Source organism: Rissa tridactyla, chromosome 2 (genome assembly GCF_028500815.1).
Source record: "Rissa tridactyla isolate bRisTri1 chromosome 2, bRisTri1.patW.cur.20221130, whole genome shotgun sequence".
Lineage (NCBI taxonomy): Eukaryota > Metazoa > Chordata > Aves > Charadriiformes > Laridae > Rissa > Rissa tridactyla.
In genome coordinates, this window is record NC_071467.1 from 155,882,832 (window position 1) to 155,902,775 (window position 19,944).

Sequence of the window (19,944 nt, forward strand, 5' to 3'; positions counted from 1 at the left end):
TAGTGCTTCCTTATAAGCTCTGCAGAGGACATAAAATTGTGGGGAGGTCCAGTCAATATGCTTGAGGACTGGACTGCCATCCAGACAGGCTGGAGGACTGGGCCAGCAGGATCTTTGACCGAAAACTCAGCACAGACAAATGGAAAGTCCCACCCCAAGGAGAAAAGAATGACCTGCAACAACACAGACTGGAACCTTACTGGCTGGGGAGCAGCTCTGCTGAAAAGGGACAGGGTTTGTAGGCAAACAGCAAGCGGAACATGAGAGAGTAGCGTGCCTGGCAACAAAAAGGGTCAATAGGATCCTGGGCTGTGTGAAGAGTCAGTCAAGGGATGTGATCATCCCCCCCACTCAGCACTCATTAGACCACATCTACAATACCACGTGCAGTTTTGGGTCCCCCAATACAGGAAAGACATCAACCATCTGAAGCAGGTTCAGCAGAGGCCACCCGAATGCTCAGGGGCAGAAGCACTTGGCCTGTGTGGAGGGGCTGAGGGACCGGCCCCTGGTCAGCCTGGAAATGGGGTGGCAAACCCAGCAGAATATATGTCAACAATACAGTGGAGCTGCCATCTTTACCAAGGTGCGCAGTGGGAAGATGATAGACAACGGGCACACACTGAAACAAGAGAAGCTCAGTCTGAATATGAGGACAAACTGTCCCCATGAGAACAGGCAAGCAGTGGAACAGGTCACCCCTCAGGGTTGTACAGTCTCCATCCTGTCCTGGAGGTTTTCAAAACCTGAGTGGATAAAACGCTCAGCAATCTGGCAAAGTGCTTTGAGCAGGAGGTTGGGCTAGAGACCTGAGGTCCTTTCCAGCCTGAATTATCCTATGATCCTATAAAAAACTGAGCAGAAGTGAAGCTGAGGTGGCAGTTATTATATGGAAGGAACCAAGGAATGAAGGCAGGGAAAGAAAACAACAAAAAAAACCCCTTATCTATCAGTCATTCTTCTGCCCTCCATTTTTGCTTGCATTTTCGTGTGACTTTATCTGAAGGCCATTAACCTCAGTGCAAAAACGCCCTTTGGCTTCAAAGGGTTTTCCATCAGGTGACAGACACAAGGATTCATCTGAGCAGGATTGTATGTTCTTGTGAGCACCTATGATCCTGTTGCACCGCAGCAACAATAATAGGAATAATAGTTATTTTCACTTCAGGCTGGGGTTGAAGGCAAGAGAGTATATTGAGTAGATGAGCTTGGCTAACAAAGGGGGACAAGAGCCTTGAAGGGTTTAATCAAAAACTATATTCTCTCTATTTCAATCTGAATTGCTTTCAAGTTTACATTAAATTATTATGTTTTCAGCAGTGTGGCAGCCTTAGTACTTGCCTTGTGCTACTGTCTCTTGGGAAACAAGTGCTACCACTGTATCTTAAACTATTGTATTGATCCACCTCCCTAACATGTTCAGTCATATTATTATTTTATTTGGATCAATGTTAACAGTCTTTTGTTAAGAGAATCCTCAGTGCAGCACAAGCTCTGTTCACAATAACTTCAAATCACTCTCTGTTCAGGCAAGAGCAGACGCGGCTGCTTCCCTGACCAGCGCACATGACAAAAATCTCAACCAAAATTGTGAAGGCTAAGCACCTTTGAAAGACAGAGCTGGAGATATTGTCGAATCAGAGTTTGCTTCCTTAAAGTCCACGGGGAAACAAAACTCTGTGTTATCATATATTCTTCAGTTCTAGTATTTATTGCTGCACTCAGTTTTATGCCATCATCGGGAGCTTTTTCATATGGTGAGAGAACTGGGGTGTTCAAAATGAAATGAAAAATGCATTTTCTGCACGTTGCAGTCACATTTACCCCTTCCTCTCTAGAAAAAGAGACAACTCCCACTGGCAGAGAAATCACATGGTGCTACCGCATAGCTAAAAGGACACAGTTTTTAGGACAGACATGTTAACTCAGCTCCACTGGGTCTCCCCGCACACCAGCTCCTCAGGCTTGGGGGAAACACAAACATGGTTTCTATGTTGTTGCATGAGCATAGTCCAAATTTAAGTCCTGTCCCAGGTCAGGAATCTGTTGTACAAAGTCATACATGAACTGAGACCAAAAAGATGGTTCCCTAACCCCCAAAAAACAATGAAAGCATAGTTATTGCCTCAAAGAGCTTAAATTTTGTATCTCTACCTATGGAACAGGCAAGTTTGTTGTATGGAGAGTATTCCCTATTTTCCACTTATCGTCCTCCCACCAAGTCTACCTGCTCAAACTGATCTCTGCAGCTGGATTTCAAACTTCAGGAACTTCCAGCACAAGAACTATTTTTCTATATGAAGCTGTCCTGGAAAAGGAACCACTTTTCTGGAATTTACAAATGCTGCCATTGACCTCCGTGAAAGCAAAACGTGTCCTTGCCTGAGTCCAGCATGAAGGCTTCAAAGAGCAGGGACAAGCAGGCTGGAGAAAGCAAGGGCCAGGACAGAGAATTAATGCCCAAGAGAGATGGATGCACTGAGTTGAATTTACTTCTTGACACCTTACTTGAGATGTCTAAAAGTTAGTCAGTCGAGCGTGAACTGGATCCCCCAGGCTCTTATCGCCAGTGGAGAGAGATTGGCATCTCTGGGGTGGGACTCAGCAGACCTACGCAAGTGTCTGTGGAGGGTGAGATGAATTGCCATGTACTGGGGCCAATTTTTTTTCATTTCTATAAAGAGCGCATAGGGTGACTGCTTCGGATATTTAAACTGTAGAACAATCCCATCCACAAGCCAAAGTTGCAGCAATATGTAAATTACATTTTTTTTCCTTCTTTTCATATTGCTGACTTTCCTGACTTTTCCTGGGAAAGAGAGATCCAGCATAGGAACTTTATCCTCTCTAAGAAGCAAGAGTGACAAATACTTCAAAAGGAAACTTTCTTTCAACAATTCATTGTCTAGAGCTTGAGTTAAATAAAAGCTAAAAGCGCAACTAAAACCTGACAGCTTCTAACCAGTCTGATTAAAAACCTTAGCCCTCCCAGATTTCATTTTTATGACAACCATAATCCTCCAGTTCTCAAGACTTTCACGAAAAAGATGAAAAGTAAGACGTAAATTTTCTGATGTACAAAAGAAGGACAAGAAAGACCTTTTGAGAAGCTTTTTCTAAAAATCACCATCAAAAAGTACACAAATACCATACTCTGGTTCTCTCGCAATGATGGCAGTAAAATTCATGTTGATTTCAGTGGGATTATTTATACCAACTGGCCAATAGTGAAGAAAAGAAAATCCAACTCTTCCTTTTTAAAGAAAAATAAAACCAATAGCCTATTCTTAAAATAAATCAGCACCATAGCAGTCTTGCTGCTGAAGTGGCCTTGCAGGTGCTGGAGGGATGATTTTACCAGAAGCTAAGTTAGATGCAAAGCGAGTTAGATGCAAACCACTGTTTATTTTATACATAAAAAGGAAAGAATAGTCTTCATCCAGTCCGGTTAAACTTTTTTCCAGGAAAACCAGCTGTTTGTTATACATCTGCTGTTTCTTTCTTTGTCCTACTAACATCTCAATGGACACAGCTCCTTCCCTTTTAAGCCTGCTGCTAGTTTCTCTAGGGTGCCGTGCTGTAGCATATAGTACTAGAAACTTCCCGTACGTACGTTCACATGCTAAAAACAGCTCCTCTGTTTCTCTTGTAGAAAGTAAGGCCTTGTTTCAGCAAAACCCTTTGCATATATTAAACCATAAGTATGTGCTTAAATCTTCTTAAAGTCAGCTCAAAACATATGCATGTGTTATACTACATAATGAACTTAAGTGCAAGATTAGAATTTAGCATATTCTTAAATGTTCCTCTTGAATCAACCTCAAATCCTAACTCTCTCACAGAAATTCATAACAGGCAAAGGTTTAGGGACAAATTCTGCTTTTTTAGCCACTGCCAGCATGTGGAAATGACTCTAATAATGAATTACATTCGTGGGCTCAGTGGGGGCTTCTCTGTTCATTGCAAAGTGGCTTTGCAAAGCACTGCTACTGCAAACTCATTCTCCTCGTCACAGCTCAAAACTACTATCCCAGGGGCAAGGCAGAAGTGTAGAGGTGCTGGGGGAGACGCGACTTTGCAGAAGTGCATCGCATGCTCCACTTGGCCCAGTTTTACAAGGTCCTTGGGTCCCCCTGAGGTTTGAAATCCCCCAAGCCTCCTGTGCACAAGACTCTCTGCAAAGCCACCATAGATGATATTGCATCCCAAACTCCTTTATAACAATAGTCTCCGAGTTTTCTTATTAGACCTATTCAGCCGCTGTGAGGCGATGAATCTCATGTTGGAGTTCAGCCCCCAGAAAACCATCCCAAAGGCAGGTCGGGACCGTATGTGATATGGAGGATCTCAGCCTCCTGGAGGAAGAGTCGAGCTGCCTTGCCCTCCAGCCCTGCCATGTGTTCTTAGGGCAGCTGTCTGTCACCCAACCCACCAGCCACGCTGGCCGCAGACCCTCCTTGGTACTCGGGGAGAGGGAGGAGAGCAAGGTTAATCAGTGAAAAAGAATAACCAGAAAAAACAGGATGGGTGCTGATTACTGTGAACTCCTGAAAGCCAGTGCAAAGAATGACTGCTCCAACCCTACATAGCAACTGTTTCTAAGTACTGTGAGCTGCCCCCTCCCCCCCCAGCTGAGGTTTAACATAATAATAATAGCAGGCGTTAGGACTGCACAGCTTTGTATTCTCCCAGTTGATTTTGCACTGAATTATTTAAAACTGACCGCAATCGCTCTAAAGTCCAAGCAGCAGTACTTACAAGTATTTTATTAGTTCAGAGGCTTGTATCAGGGCGATAATATAATTAGTGCAGTTGGGAAATTCCACCACAGCCAGCAGAAAATGAAGGAGCCGCATGTGGCAGCCTCAGCTCGGCAGCCGGCGTGGCTCCTTGTCCCTGACAGGCGAGCTAATGTGCCTGTAAATTCCTCCTGACAGCGAACGCATCCCAGCATCAAAAAATGACAAAACACCCAAACCATGGAAGAGTGACAGCCAAACAGCTTCAATAGCACGGAGGCTGCACCGGGAGAAAACAGGCAGAGGCAGCTTGGATTAAAGCCAGGGACTCGCTCGGAGGCTGAGTAGAAAGCCCCCATTTGCACTGACAGGAGGCAGAGAAACCAGCAGAAATCGCCTTGGTTAATGGGCTGTCCTATAGTGAATTAAACGGGTAGGATTCCGGCTTATTAAGAGGCTCCTAGGAAAATCATTAGCTGCAGGTGCCGTTCTGTTCAGAGATATTCCTACAGAACGACCCTTGAGTTGTTGAGGGAAGGACGGGGGCAACAGGGAAAGGAGTCTCTCATCATAATTTCACTAATCACGTTTTCACTTTCAAAATTATAATAATCACGACCAGCACCCAAGTGTACGTATTAGAGGCAGCTGTCTGTCAGAGAAATCACCCATGTCTTCCCAAATGTAAATCATCCGCGGAGCCACACGGCAGCATAGCCTTAATGCGAGCTATTGCTGCAAACTGCAGGACTGGGAGGGTTCGGCCTCCCGGGCAGCTGCTGCTAATGGAATATGTGCGCTGTGTCCCCATCTAGCTGCTGAACCACTGCGAAGATAAAAGCTTCATCTTAATAAGTATCTTTTTCTCAACTCAGCGGAGAGAAGCCCGCACAAGTTTTGTCCTCGCTTTTCAGAATGGCTTCTGATTGCCAAAAACGCCGAGCGACCAAGAAGACGCTGGCTTTGATGGAGCACTCATAGGTGGCACTGGTTGAACGGGGAAGAAAAGCAACACCTGGGGGGCAGGGAGGGTTGTCAGGGGCCGTAAAACCTGGGTGCTTCATTAGCGGCCCTTTTCAGTGGAGCATATAAGCACACATCTCGGTTGCAGTGATGCTAATGGGATTTAAACACGTGCCTAGGCATCGTGATGAGCAGAGCTGATTTGTTCACGTGAGAGACTAAGAGAACTTCTCCTTTCTTCATGCACCAGAACCTCTTTAAAATCAATGTGTTTATGCAACCATGCATGTGAGGAAGGAGAGTCAGCCTTCAAAAATCCACAGGTTTTGTCATTAGAATACATTCTAGGTAAGCAAGCCAAAAGCACTTTGACAGTTTTTACTCCCTTCACACATTTCTTCACTTGTAGAAGTTTACTGTTTTTCTCTTGTTGTCACTAGGGGAAATATATGATGCCAGGTGCTAATAAAAACAAACAGAGAGAGAAAAACAGAGAGAGAGAGAGACCAGAAATGTTTCTGATTTGGCGTGTAACAAATGACCTGGAACCTCTTTTGTGATCATAGCAAACGGCGAGAAGACTGGGAGCGATCAATCTTCGTGCGATTAAAAGAGGGAGGCTACAGGCTGCGGGAGAACATCCTGTTCCATCTGTACGTGAGCACTTCACCCTGCGGAGACGCGCGCCTCAACTCCCCCTACGAAATCACAACTGACTGTAAGAAAAAAAATCTTCCCTCTCCTTTTTCCCCTTTGCCTAGTTTTTTTCCTTTTCTTTCTTTTTTTTTTTTTTTTTTTTTTTAAATCAGTCCTTTCTTTGTTTGCTTGCAGAAAACATGTTTCAGTCAAGAGCAGAAACACTGCGGGCTGCGTGGTGTGTGTGTGTGTGTCTGTGTCTGTGCAACCGGTGCTTGGTCCCGTGTACTGGGGGAAGATGTGCAGGGAAAATCAGAGCTGGGCAAGGTAGCAGGACACTGCTCTGCGCGCCTGAGGGAGGCTCAGGGGCTCTGCTAGGGAATACGTCCCCAACAGCCTGCATTTCCTGCTAGGAAATGCAACCCCAACAGTAAATAAATGCCTTGGGAAGGGTCCTTACTACGCAAGAGATACTTGGAGCCACGGCCATGGGCTGGACCAGAGGATCAGGTCTCTAGCTGGGGATGCCTGGACTTTTCTTACACCAAACCTGAGCTGTCCCAGTTGCAGCAGCTGGAACCTGGGGTACAGCGATGATATGATGTGGTATGATATGATTGATATGATATGATATGATATGATATGAAATTATATTATATGATATGATATGGGACATCTGTGGTGTTGGTCGAAGTTCAGGCTCTCTCCAAATACCACCTGCCCTTGCAGCGAATAATGTCAGAACCCTTCAGGAAAGGATCCTTCCCAGCCCACGCCGCCTATGTCAGACCAGCCCCATGATCGCTGTGTGGCAGATGGACTAGATGAAGTCCACCGTGCCAGCCTTGGAGTCCCTGGGCCCATACCTATGGCATTTAAGTAGAAACATGGTTTTCCAGGAATTTCTTCTCTAGAGATAATCTTGCAAGTAAGGTGTCGCTGCTTACTGCAGGGGGTTTGGACTAGATGACCTTTAAAGGTCCCTTCCAACCCAACACATTCTAAATTCTAAACAAATCAGGTCTTGAGCCACTGTGTAAGCCACCGAGAGCAGAGCTGCTTGTCCACGAAGGGACATCCCATCTCCGCCACATGACCTAATACTCTCATCTCGAAACACCCCAAACGTGCATGTCCCTGTCATCGCCCTGCCATGGCAGAGGCATGTCCTTGTTGTGTACCAACTGCACCAGCTTTGCCCCTGCCTACCCACAGGGAATGCCCCCAACAAGGGACAGGGGTATCGGGAGGTCTGTGGCTTGTTTTCACACGTCTGTCACTCCATGATCCAACGCACGATGCGCAAGGTGCACTCTTACCTCTTCCCCTGGGTATTGCTTCACATACACGCGTTTTACAGTGCTGTAATACCCATGCTGCCGGCTGCTAAATGTACCTATAATGAGAAATAGTCCTTGCCCCGACTACCTTGACTGTGAAGCAGGCAAGACAGAAGAATGGATGGAGGAGGAAGCATAGGCACAGGAATGTAAAATTAATCATCCAAGGTCACACAACGACCTAACTTCCTCACAGGCAAATCCATCAGATGGTAGTTTCACTCCTCGTTCTTATTTGTACAAGTTATTTATTAATGATTAGGTATTATTCTCCCCAGACTGGAATCTTTTTGTCATGTGTGAAACAGCAGCTTGCAGGGGCGAGAAAGCAGAATGCACCTATTCAGGAAGGAAATACGCTTCCTTACCTGACACGATTTCTACATTCTGTCAGCAGGGTTTATAAAAGGAAGAAAAGCAAGTAAACGTTTAAAAGGCAAACGGCAAATCGACAAATTCCTGATGAGGTAACAAAATGAGGAGACAGCATCATCTTAAAAACAAAATTAAAAATAAAAAAAAACAAGTGCCTATGAATATCGAAAATGAATAGTGATTTTGGCCTCCCGCTTCAAGTGTGCATCAAGAGATATCTAAAAAGGTTTTATATTTGGTTAAAGGCCCTCACATTTTCCAGAAGGCAGGCTTCCTGGGGCATGCCTTCCTTGACATCAGAAGGGGAAGCACCAAAATCTGTAATTATTTTTTAAATGTGATGTGTTTTCGAGAACAAGCAAGGCTCTCCGGGATTGATTCTGCTCTTTCATGTCCGAGGAAGCAGGTGCTTTGGGCAGCTGACGGCCAGCGCTGCTTATCGATACGCAGCTGAACCCAGCCCTGGAGGTGGATCACGGATCGCTTCAACAAGCACATAAATCTGGCAGATAATGAGGGAATGCTGCTTCAGATAACAGTGTATACAGGAAGCTGTGTTTAAAAATATACTATCACACAACACCTGACACTCATACAGTGAACTTGTACTGGGCTCGCAAAAATACTTTCCATGTTGATTTTTACAGTAGTTATTGTCCCAGTGCAGAAGCTGAGGTAGAAAGAGCTGTGTGGCTTACCCAAGGTTACGCAGTGACTCAGTAGTGGGACATGAAGGGACACTACGTCTGGTTTGTATTTCACTCTTTTAAGCAGATCCCTCCTCCTTTGTCCTGTGCTCTTGAAATAATTTAGCGCTGTATAAAAAGCCATGTTGCCAAAAGCTGTCCTTCAGTGAGATAAGCATTTCCTTTTAGCTCACATTATCCCAGAGACATCTGGGAAGATAAGTAATTTATAATGTTTATCATTCAGATCTTCTCTTTTCTTTTTTTTTTTTTTTTTACTAAAGAAATAACCTTTCTTTCATCCAGTAATGACAAGAAACTCCAGATGAATGCTGTTTCATTTCTTAAACAACAAAGAAGCCTCTCCTAGAGCTAGCGCAAGCCATCAAATGTTACTGATTATTCTCTAAAGATGCATTAACATTTAAAAACGGTGTCTCGCCATGTGGTTTCTGGTTTTGCAGAGGAATATGATAAGCCTTTATCAATATAGGGAGTGAGTAAAATCCACTTCTCAAATCTCCTTCCAAAAATTTCCTATTATCCACCGTGTCTTCCCAGCACCCTCAGGGAGACCTCACATTTCCTTCTTAGGAGCTTTGTTCTGGCAAGGGAGGAGATAAGCTAGCATGCGCTTGAAACCCAGTTTACTTCTTACTGGATAGTGCAGGGTACCAAGTTAGTGGCTTGTGTAAAAGTCCGCCCTTACTGTGGTTCATGTAGAGGCTGCAATGCAGAGGAGAGATCCAGGGAGCCCACACCCATGCCAAGTTCATGCGGGAAAGTAAGAGATTAGGGACAAAAAGAAAAATTTTTTATTTGCAGTGATGCCCTTCTTGCGTCAGAGGTGAGCTGACTTGTTCATTGATACATCCTTAGCCAGCTTTAAAAGAGAGGCAAAATCCAGCTGGACCAGAGCTGCTCTGAGCATGGAGGGGAGTTTTCTATCTCTTTTTTGACGCCTGTAGGTCAGAACGCTGCAAGAGAGGCAAGAGAGCTTACAGGGTATTCAAGGGCAGCTGAAGCTTTGGGAGAGGCAGGTTCAATCCAAGAGAGCAGGGGAGGAGGCTGAGGGGAGAGGTGCAGGAGTGGGTGACAGTGGGAGAGGAGACCAGCCAGGGTGGGTGGTGTTGCAGGAACAGGAGGCTGGGAAATGCCAGAGGGGTTTCAGACAGTTCTGAGAGGTTTTATGGGTTTGTCCTGGCTCCTTCTCTCCAGTCAGTCTCCTTCCCAAGACTCTTCCCTTCATCATTTTCCAAGGTCACCCACAAGGTTGTAGCACAGCTATATGGTGAAGAGGCAGCATGTTCCCAGTGTCCTCACCACCCTGATTGCTCCTTCCCACACTCAACTTTTGCCCTTGCTTCAGTTCAGTACTGTAGGTCAGGGACCCTGGGACAACATCTCCTTTTCCAGTGCCTTTTCCCTTTGTGTATTTCCAAGCAAGGTATGCCTGGATTTCTGACTTCTCCCAAGGGCAGTGTCGCAGCATCAAGTTAATGTGGGTTTCCTGGAGGTTTCAAGGGAGCTGATGTTTTCCATTACAGGACACACACTCCAGCTCATGAGGTGGAGCTGCAGGCATGGGGGCAGCTAGCCTTGTAATATTTGTTGCATATTTTATACCTTCTCCTGAATCTAGGGCAAACCACAGAATAATCAAGCCCTTGATTTGCTAAAGTGCCTTCCTAGCTAATTTAGGGCTTCTTGACTCATTGCCTTTTTTTTCAAGAGCCTCTTGAAAAGCAAACTGAATTGCTTAAAAAATTGAGCTAATAAATCCTTCATTTCCCTACTCCTCCTTCCCTGGCAGGATTTTACTTCATTGTCCATCTTCCCCCTGGAGACGTGCTCTCTCTTTTTCACTACATGGATTGCCAAAGAGACAAACAGAATCTGCCCCAGGGCTTGTCTCCATTCTTCTCCCTTGGGCTGCTTTTCTATCTCTTGCTAACATGCTGTATTGCCTTGTACCATTGACTCCTTGATAGCCCAGCTCCTGTTTTATCCCACGCTCCCTTTAGGTCTGAAACACACCATTGCATCTGCTCCACATGGGGTCTTCCTCCTGCTTGTCTATTAACCTACAGCTGTGCTGAAGCTCTCATGCACACACATTGACAGAGCTCTCATCTAAACAGGATCCACTTGCAACCACGTGAGCTGGATCATTGCCTTGGTAGGTGATGTGTTGGGGAGAAGATGTGCACAGCAGCTTTCAGAGAAGTTGGGGAACTGAAGAGTACCCAGAAAGACAAGTTTGTGCTCTGTACTTCAAGTGTGCTTTTGCTGTGCAAACCTGTGCTTTCCCTGCTTGTGACTCTGGCTGCTGGATTTTACAGCCCGTTCTCAGCTAAAAAGCTCTCTGTTAACCCCCAAAGCCTCGAACCATTGCCCTGCTCACACGAGAGACTCAGCACTCTGTGTTCAGATGGGGCTGACCCAGATTGCATCCGTATGTGATCCCCAGATCAGAGTCCCTGAAAGTCATATCTGAGCAGAGTGGCTGGAGAGGGCCAGATTCAAACAGAGGCCATCTAAGGAGCCCGTCCATCTCCAAGAGATGGACACAAATCATCTCCTGCTACTGTCAGGAGACTCTTAACCCCAGAGCTCTGCATTCGGGGTCCTGCAGGCAGGTATCAGGATGGAAATACAATGAGGATGCTTATGGGACCAGCTGGGCTAGCATGACTCCCAAAAGCTTTGGATTTGGTGAACATTATTGGATGTGCAAGGGGAAGAAATCCCTGCCTTCCTTCTGCCAATCCCATGTTTTTTTAAAAGGTCAAATTCTGTTCTTGTGAGTAGATGATGGGGGGGAGGAGGGAGCATTTCAAGAAGAACCATCCAAATAACCGAGTGATCTGAAAAGAAATTAGATATCTGTAACTGCAAGAAACTACAGGTCCTAACAAATCAATATACTGCCCTTATTATAAAAATCGAGGGTAACCATAGGTCATCCTTTAGGCTTGGACACTGCTCTTTGTTTCTGTTGTACAAGTGCTCCCAGATATCGTATCGCTCCGTCACGGCTGCTGGCCTGCTGCAGCTTGGGAGACCATATTGGAAATTCGTAGCTATTCAGTGCATGGAGAAGCTTCCTCCTAGGTTGTAAAGTTGATTTTATGCTGATGAATGGCCCGTCTGTGGAACTGGGGTGAAGGTGCATTATTTTCCTATTTCTCATATGACTGAGCAGAACAATACCTTGGGGGATCTCAGAACAAAATTATCATAGAGAACCATGCCCAGAAGTAACGTGAAAGAAAAAAAAATGCATGCACCACTGTAGGCTATAGCACTGAACGCTGCCTCGGGAGAAATAATCCTAGCACTGGGTGAATTATTGTGGTCAGCCCAGATTGCTTTGTCATGTAAAGGATGCTGAAGAAATTGCAGACACAGCATGAGGCTCCCGGATTACTTCAGGGGCTAGGGAACTGGTTATTAGAGAAGGTGAGAGCGCATTGTCCTTTTGCTTCATTAAGACTGGACTGGGCTGGATCCAAAAGGTTTGTGTTCAGGGTGTGAGCACCGCGCGCTTTGTCATCCTCCTTTGAGATCAAGTCCTGTGGAAGCGATGGCCCCTTCCTGCCTGTGCCACTGACCCAGCCTCAATTTACCAAAGTGAGTACAGAGGAAATGCAGACTTTCTACCGTTAACTAGAAGCTGGTCTGTCAAGGAGCTCATCCCTGCTCAGGACTCTTAGCAGTCATCGGGTTTATATGTAATTGCCCTGTTTTCTAACTCAGTCCTCCCAGGCTGCTGAAATGCTGTTTCAGAGCATGGCTGCTTTCACTCAAGTTAACTTGTTTGGGAAAGCACAGTCACAGGACTGTCCCCTCTGGCTAGTGCTCTCCATCACTTACACACATCACCCATGGCTGGGAGCAGAGGTGAAGCGTGCTCCTGGTTGGGATGGGCAAAGCTAGCAGAGCCCAGCCCAGGTGTAGTGGTCCTCTCTCCCGCCGAGCACTGCAGGCCGAAGCAGTGGTGTGATTCAGCTCAGGGCTTCCCAGGTGTGGAGGTGGTGCTGCCTGCAGCCACTTCAGACATTTCTCCCCAACATCCAACATAAGCCCATACTGGGACTATGAGGGAGTATCCCTATTCTGGGAAAGGTGGGCAAAGGGACTTCAGGAGAAGGAAGTGTGGCTGAGAGGAATCAGTGGGACCCTGGGACAGGATGACCATAGTGCGGGTGGGAAAGTTTGACAGGGGACAGAGTGTGTGATGTTCAGCTTTGATGGAGGGAGTGGGCAAGAAACAGCAGTGTAAGGCCTGTGAGGGGGGCGGCAGGGGGAGGCTCTGGAGAGCTTTGGGATGAGTTGAGCTCCTCTCCTTCTTCCAATGCACAGCACCCACACAGGACCTACAGGCAACAGTTCGACCTAGCTCCAGCGCTGCAAGAAGCTTTTCCTCCCCCAACATCTCCTACGCATTCTCTACTCCTCCAAGGCTGCCAGGGAGGGAGAGAACGGAGGAGAGTGGAGAGGAAAGACTCATGTTGGGGGAACCAGAACAAGTAGATATGGGGACTGGCCCAAGCCCTTTGCTGTGAACTCTGCAGTCCTTCTGATGTCACCTGAGGGAAAAGCTGCAGAAGCAGCAGCTGTTGCATCTCCATGTTCAGATGGACCAATTGCTTAGACAGAGCAGCAGTGCCAGAAGATCTGCAAATACGTGATCGAGGTGTTCTGGCTGCTGGAAAACCCATCAATTTTGATAATCCAAAGAAGAGTTCTGATGCCCTACACAGCTTGCCGTGCTAGACCTTTTGCCAATCCCTAGGGTCAGCTCTAACCCCTAAACCTGACAGAGAAACTAGCGATGTCCAGGCTTAGAAAGAGTATGGTGAAATTGTGAAAGCTCTCGTGGTTTTATTGTTGGTATTGTCATGCTTGACCCCAGAATGCACCTCTGAAAGCAGCTCTTGTTTTGCTACATTGGAAGTCCTAAAGCTTTCAGTGCCAATTAATCAACTTCATATTTTGTAATTCACCTCTGCCAGGCTGGGTGGTTACTTTTTTAGTGGAGCTTTACTAAAGCTGACTAGTGAATAACCACTTCACTTCATGGACAACTTTCAGTTCTCAAAGTACTGACTATCTGGAAAGAAATCAGAGCCTGTCAGGCACATTTTTGAAATAAAATAATTGTGGGAAAGCGGGATCGTATCCTGTATTTTTCGTGTCTCCTGGTCAGCAGCACACTAACAAGGGGTAGAAAAAGCTCTACTTCATATCCTTCCATGTCTGGTTCAGGGTGAGCTTTTTCATGCAAGGCCACTTAGACTCAAAGAAGAACTTGAACCTATATTTCCCAAGCCATGGATCAGGGCTCCACTGAATTCACTATCAGCCGAGCTAGACAGCTCCCTTTCTTCAGTCTCTGTTATAAAACTTTGTCAGAACTGATACACCATGAGAGAACTCTTTGGCTTTGACAATGCATTGAAAATGTCCCAAATCCCTCTCCTTGCGATATTCTTGGCTGCTTTTGCTTATTTGGGTTTTGTTGTTTCAGGGGGAGTTTTAAAGTAGAAAATAAGATTTTTTTAGAAGGATGTGTCAGCGCGGTGTGTGTCTATCTGGGAAAAGAGAAAGAATATGCTGGAAACGATGGGTTGCTCAAAGCCATCATTGGCCACAGCTTTGAAAAGCTTTCATGTAAAGCAAAATGTGTTTGTTAGGATTCAGGAAAACAGGTTTCCACAGCTATAATCAGATCCTAATTTTAACAGAATGCTTGAATCGCCAAAGGGAATTGCACTGTATTTATTGATTCTGCTTTGTTATGGGTTTTGCTGCTTTGTAAAACACTGCATTTGGATGCAACGTTCAGATGTGATAAAAAGGCTACATTAATCAGCAAAAGGCCATGGCTGAGAAGCTTTCAGAATAGTAGTGGAAAATTTCACCAAGAAAAGCTGTTTGTCCCAGAATTTGTCCAGCCAAAGGAATAATAATGTCTGAGGTTCTCCAAGGTCCCCTGAAGCAGGCACAAAGAGACCGCGTGCTCCCGGACACGGCTGCCCCATTTCCACCCCCAGCATCCCATACCCTGCTAGAGATATGTGCCTAATTACAGCACGTATTTTGGGTGGAACAGATCAAAACATAGTTGGGGAAAAATCCCTGTGGGCAAAAATTACACCCACTCGGATCGAATTTACCCTTCCATGAAGTGTGGGTCACAGGTAAGGCCCATGAGCTGAGTTTTATAAACTTTTCAGGCAACTCCAGGTCCAGGTAAGATCTCTGGGGGATTTTTGAAAGCCCTTGTACTCCTGGGGAGTTTCTTAGAGCCTTAGAAGGAGAGAAATCTGAAGACAGCTACGTAAGAAAACAAAAAATTTAATCCTAACCATGACTCTGCTGGTACTTCTCTAGCTAGCCTTGAGCAGCTTGCCTTACTCTGGTCATTTCTATTCCCATACCTGTACAATGGCAATAAAAGGTATCCAGCTGTCACATCTTTGAGGAAGGGTAATTAATGCTCAGAGCAGGATATTAAAATGGAGAGCACTATATATTCTAAGCACTATTATATCATTATTCAGAATAATTTAGTAATCACAATCCATAGATTTTTAAGGCCAACGGGGACCATTTCCTGATGATCTAGACTGAATTTGTCCAGCCATAGACCGTAGGACTTGAGTCAGTAATTTCCATCTACAGCTCCAGAAGCTGAAGTTTAACGAGGGTATGTCTGGTGATACAGCAGGAACCACAGCCTCTCTAGGCCCATACCAACCACAGGGGGGCCGCATATCTGTCAATATTGTTGACAGATCGCTGTTGTTTCTGTCTCATGGGGTTCATTTTCTGTTTTCATATTTTGCTGACTTCTTTCACAACATTTTTCTTAAATCGCTCTTGAAGATTTCAATTTCCAAACAACAACAAAAATCCCAAAGCCACATGAATAACAGCATGTTTTGTTGATAAAAGAAAGAGGGTTATGATGAATAACACATTTCCTTTATGTTTGTGTAAATTTTTTGATTAAAACATGGCAGGGGAGAGAGTTTTCACCAAATGGGCAATTCCAGTGATGTTGACAATTTTTCACACAAAGTACATTTAGAAGATAAAGCCCGGCTTTAAAAGAAAATATTTTTCATTAAAAAAAAAAAGTAATAGGAAGGTGGTACAATGATGCATACTGTAGGACACAGGTGAACCAACTGATGGGGCATCTCGCTCCCCGCACGCACCTTCCAGCCACTGCCCCGGCTTTGCTTGGCTGATGACCCAGCCACCAGCAGCAGCTCCCCACGCCCTCAAAGATGAGATGATCATTGCTGGAGGCCAGCTAACGTGCCTTTGTGACTGGTGAGGCTCGTGAAGGCTTCAGAAGCAGAATTTTTCTCCATCACGGAGTTCACAGCGCCAGCGCAGACCTTTGCCAGGTCTCTAGGCTTTGCTCTGCGGGGGCAGCTGCACTTCCAAAGCAACGGCGTTGCACATCTGATTTTAGATGAGAGGAGCAATTAGTGATTAAAAATAATAATCTTGAAGTGTTTGAGTTGTACTTTCCTTGATTGCCACATGCACAGAATCTTAATTCCACTGATAAATCTTCCTGCTTTTGGCTTCAACATACTAATGCACTTCTACTGCAGAGCAGGCTGGAGTCTGCAGCCTGGGTTTGTAGGTGGCATGAAGGATCTCCCCCAGGCCTGACCCAGTACCGCGCCTTCCTCTTTGCCTGTAACAGTTATTTATAACTCTCAGAGGAAACAGTGTATGACTTCATTGCCAACAAATTGTTTTAAAGAGAATTTTAACTAGTTACTCACGTTCTGATACCAGGGGTTCCTTAAAGACAGACGTTAGAGAAAACTGGTTTGTAGGGTGCATATTTTAATCTGTTTCTCAGATTAATATTTTTTTGTCCCAAGGGTTTAAAGCTTGCTGAGAGACCAGGGCTTTCTTAGAAGTTAGCCCAATGGCAAAATGGAGTCATGTGTTGGAGTGCTGTTCTCCACTCCAGCAGTTAGTTTCAGAAAGGCATTCTAGCCCCTTTCCCTAGGATAAGCATTCAACAGATTTCATATTAGTCTACAAAAATAATAAAAAATCTTTGTAAAAGGCTATATCACCTGAAGAGATGAAATTTTACCCCTCAATGATCCTATATGAAGGCATTTTGATGGACCAAAATGAAGAGTTTTCATTAAAACACTCAGTGATGAACTTAACTATGATGGAGTACCATTCTTACACCCTTTCTACAATTACTAACAACACAACTCAAACCATAAATCATAATTTAATTACTGCATACTTAAAACAGATAAGGACAAGTAATGCAGTCATTTTCTTTCAGTTCTTTTGGATTCAAACTTCAAGTTTTTCCCATCGCTGAGTCTTTTTATGGATTAAACACCGCATATTGATGAGCTATGAATAGGCAAATTGCCTTTGCTTTCACACCTGGTCTGTACATCACTTGACACTATTGGCAGATGAAAAATTATGGAAGAAATTGAAAGATTCAAAAACGTTATTTAAAGATTGATGATGAGGAGAAAGAATAGCATGCTGAAGGAAACATCTTTTGTCAGGTCATGGTATACCTGACTGCTGTCCAAAGCCAGGATTTCAGCCAAGAAAGATGCAGGGAGAAGGGGAAAGGTAAAGTAGTTCAATTTCAACTGTTAATTTTGGTTCCACACATGACATGTGTCCAAGCTTTTGTAACACTCTGATATAAAGAATGTATTCAGTATTTATATTTGTATAGAGGGCTTAATGATAGGGTCCATACCCCAGATCTGAACTGAACTCTGCCGAGGCACAGTAGGTGCTACATGGCTCTGGGAGTGAGCAGCCCCTGGGGCTGCATTCAGGTGCAATAGGCCTCCTGGCCTGCATTCTAAAAGCCTATATTGACTTGAAGGGATTCAACAGGATGTATTTTTCCCCCATGCAAGGCAGGTGCTTGTGTTCCCTCCTGGGAAGGATGCATCCCTGCACTCGCCGCAGAGGCAGCTCTGTAGACTCTCAGACGAGACCACTGCTTTTACCTGCCTAGCCCTCAATGTGATAAATCCTGCCATATTCTTTTTTCCCTAAATCCAGTCTTCTTTCAGAACGTCCCTAAAGTTTCTTGCTTTCAAAAGCTGGCCCATTGCATTTTAGCCTCATTGTCTGCTGCTCACTAAAGCACAACACAGCAGAGATTTATCTGACCAGCCACCCCACCCGGCAAAGGAGACACATCCAAAGCCTTCAGTGTGCTTTGATGCTCACTTCAACACTTCCAGAAATAGTAATATTGTACATTTATTCAGCATCTGCTTGAGGAAAGTGCTTCTCTAATAACCATCAAAGATACAAAGGCAGTCAGATGTTAATACTTCTCTTTCCACCCCTTTGTTTCAAACCACTCTAAGGAAGCTTTATAAACCATGCTGATGAATGGAGGGTCCAGCTCTGAAAAAATGCAAGATAGGCTGTTCTATTTCTTCCTTCATGAGGAGCGAACAGCCTCCACTGAAGCAGGGAAATAGAAAATGAACCTCTGAGGCAGTCATGCAAAATTTCAGACAGAGCCTTACTCGTGTGATTCTGTTTAATCACCGTCCATTTCCTCTTCACTCTTCAACTAAATAATAAATATGGGGTGGCTTTTTTCATTACCATTAGAGCCAGAACTGGTCCTGGAGAAAATATGAAAGTAAGGGGTGAGCCTTGAAATCAGTGGGTTTCACTGATTTTAAATACAAGGCACCTGTCTAAGTTTCTAATCCAATAATTAATAATCCAGCACCTTTTTATTTTAGGAGCTGTCAGGAGTAATTTCCACATCTGAGTGTAGCACACATCATAAATCCACTCCAAATGATTTTTAAATTTGTCCTTTCCAATTCCGGTTTGAATTGACATTTTGTTCTGGTTGAAGTGGCATCCTCAGACGCCTTCTCCCCTGCAATTAGTTGAGATTAAGCAGTTGGAGAACCAGCACAGCAAAGATCAGAAATGCTCATAGTCACTGATGCTTTGATCATACCGAACAGCAGAATGGCAGTAGGCTGTAGTATGCGACTCTAAGTTGCATAAATAAATATATTTCTGAGACTGCTTTAAAATGATGAGTAGCAGGCTGTGCCAGCAAGTGGACTGCATTTTTTACTGCTGGAAAGCAGCTTATGCGCCAGAGTCTGTCTGCAGCTTCAGTGCAAAACACACAGAGCCTCCTCTTTTTCTTTGTTCAATATTTATACCTTCCTGCATTACTTAATGAAGTGCTAAACAAGAACTACGTGCGTTCCTATTGTGGATGTGGATTTATTTGATCATTGGCAACCTGCAAGTATTCAGGGTTTTGGTTTATTAGTATTTTACAAAAATGCCACAGATCATCTTTTGGAGGATGCGTGCCAGCTATCCCAGCAATGTCAGCAGCCTGAGACAGGCAGTACAGCACGGGGTTTTACTCACACCCTACCCATTGAATTTAATAGCAGTTGAGCAGCTAAAACCCCTTATCAGTGCTGTGGAAGTGTATCCCAGGGTGAGCGTACACTGGCCACAGCTGCCTGAATCCTATCAGCTAATGCCGTCTGCTTGGCTGCACCCTGGGTAGAGCGCACATTACGGGGAGCAAAGTTTGACACGTGGGCTGAGTTAATATGAGCATTTGGAAACTGAGATGATCTGCACACTGTCACACATTTCCTAAAGGCTTTTAAAAACTTTATTATTCAGTTTTTGGTACTTGCAGGCCAGGGCTGAGATGCTACAATAACCACCAGATGTGGAGTACTTCAGCCTTTGTACTTCCTTCGGTCCTGGGGGAAACTCAGAAGATTGAACAGACAAATAAAAAAAATCAAATAAGCAGACCCCCTAAGCTCACACAAATGTTTTGGATCCCCAAATTTTTTGCCTATGCTTTAAATTCCCCGAGTGCTCAACAGTTGTTTGCAGGGCTGCTGCTTTTTCTTCCCCTGAACTGGCTCCTTATCTCTGTCAGCACATTGTGGGATGCTTTGCCCCTCACTAGGTAATATTTGCATAGTGAAATCAAAGTCACATAAATGATGGGCTGCTCATCTTGTCATGCAGTCACTAAAATTCCCCAGCAGTTACAGGTCCCCTTACATGTATGCAAAATGTAGGCGTATCAACATGGTGAACGGCCTGAAAAAGGGAGTAATCTGTGGGACCGAGGCACCTACAGGG

General features: G+C 44.8%; 1 protein-coding gene across 1 annotated transcript in view; it reads left to right on the top strand.

Annotated features, from left to right (window-relative positions):
• The window catches only part of ADARB2 (adenosine deaminase RNA specific B2 (inactive)), a 317,557-nt gene that overhangs the window by 275,321 nt on the left and 22,292 nt on the right, over positions 1-19,944 (top strand). The window contains exon 6 of the mRNA XM_054191770.1: positions 6,269-6,420. Coding sequence (XP_054047745.1) covers positions 6,269-6,420 — 152 coding nt within the window. The remainder of the gene's footprint in view (positions 1-6,268; positions 6,421-19,944) is intronic.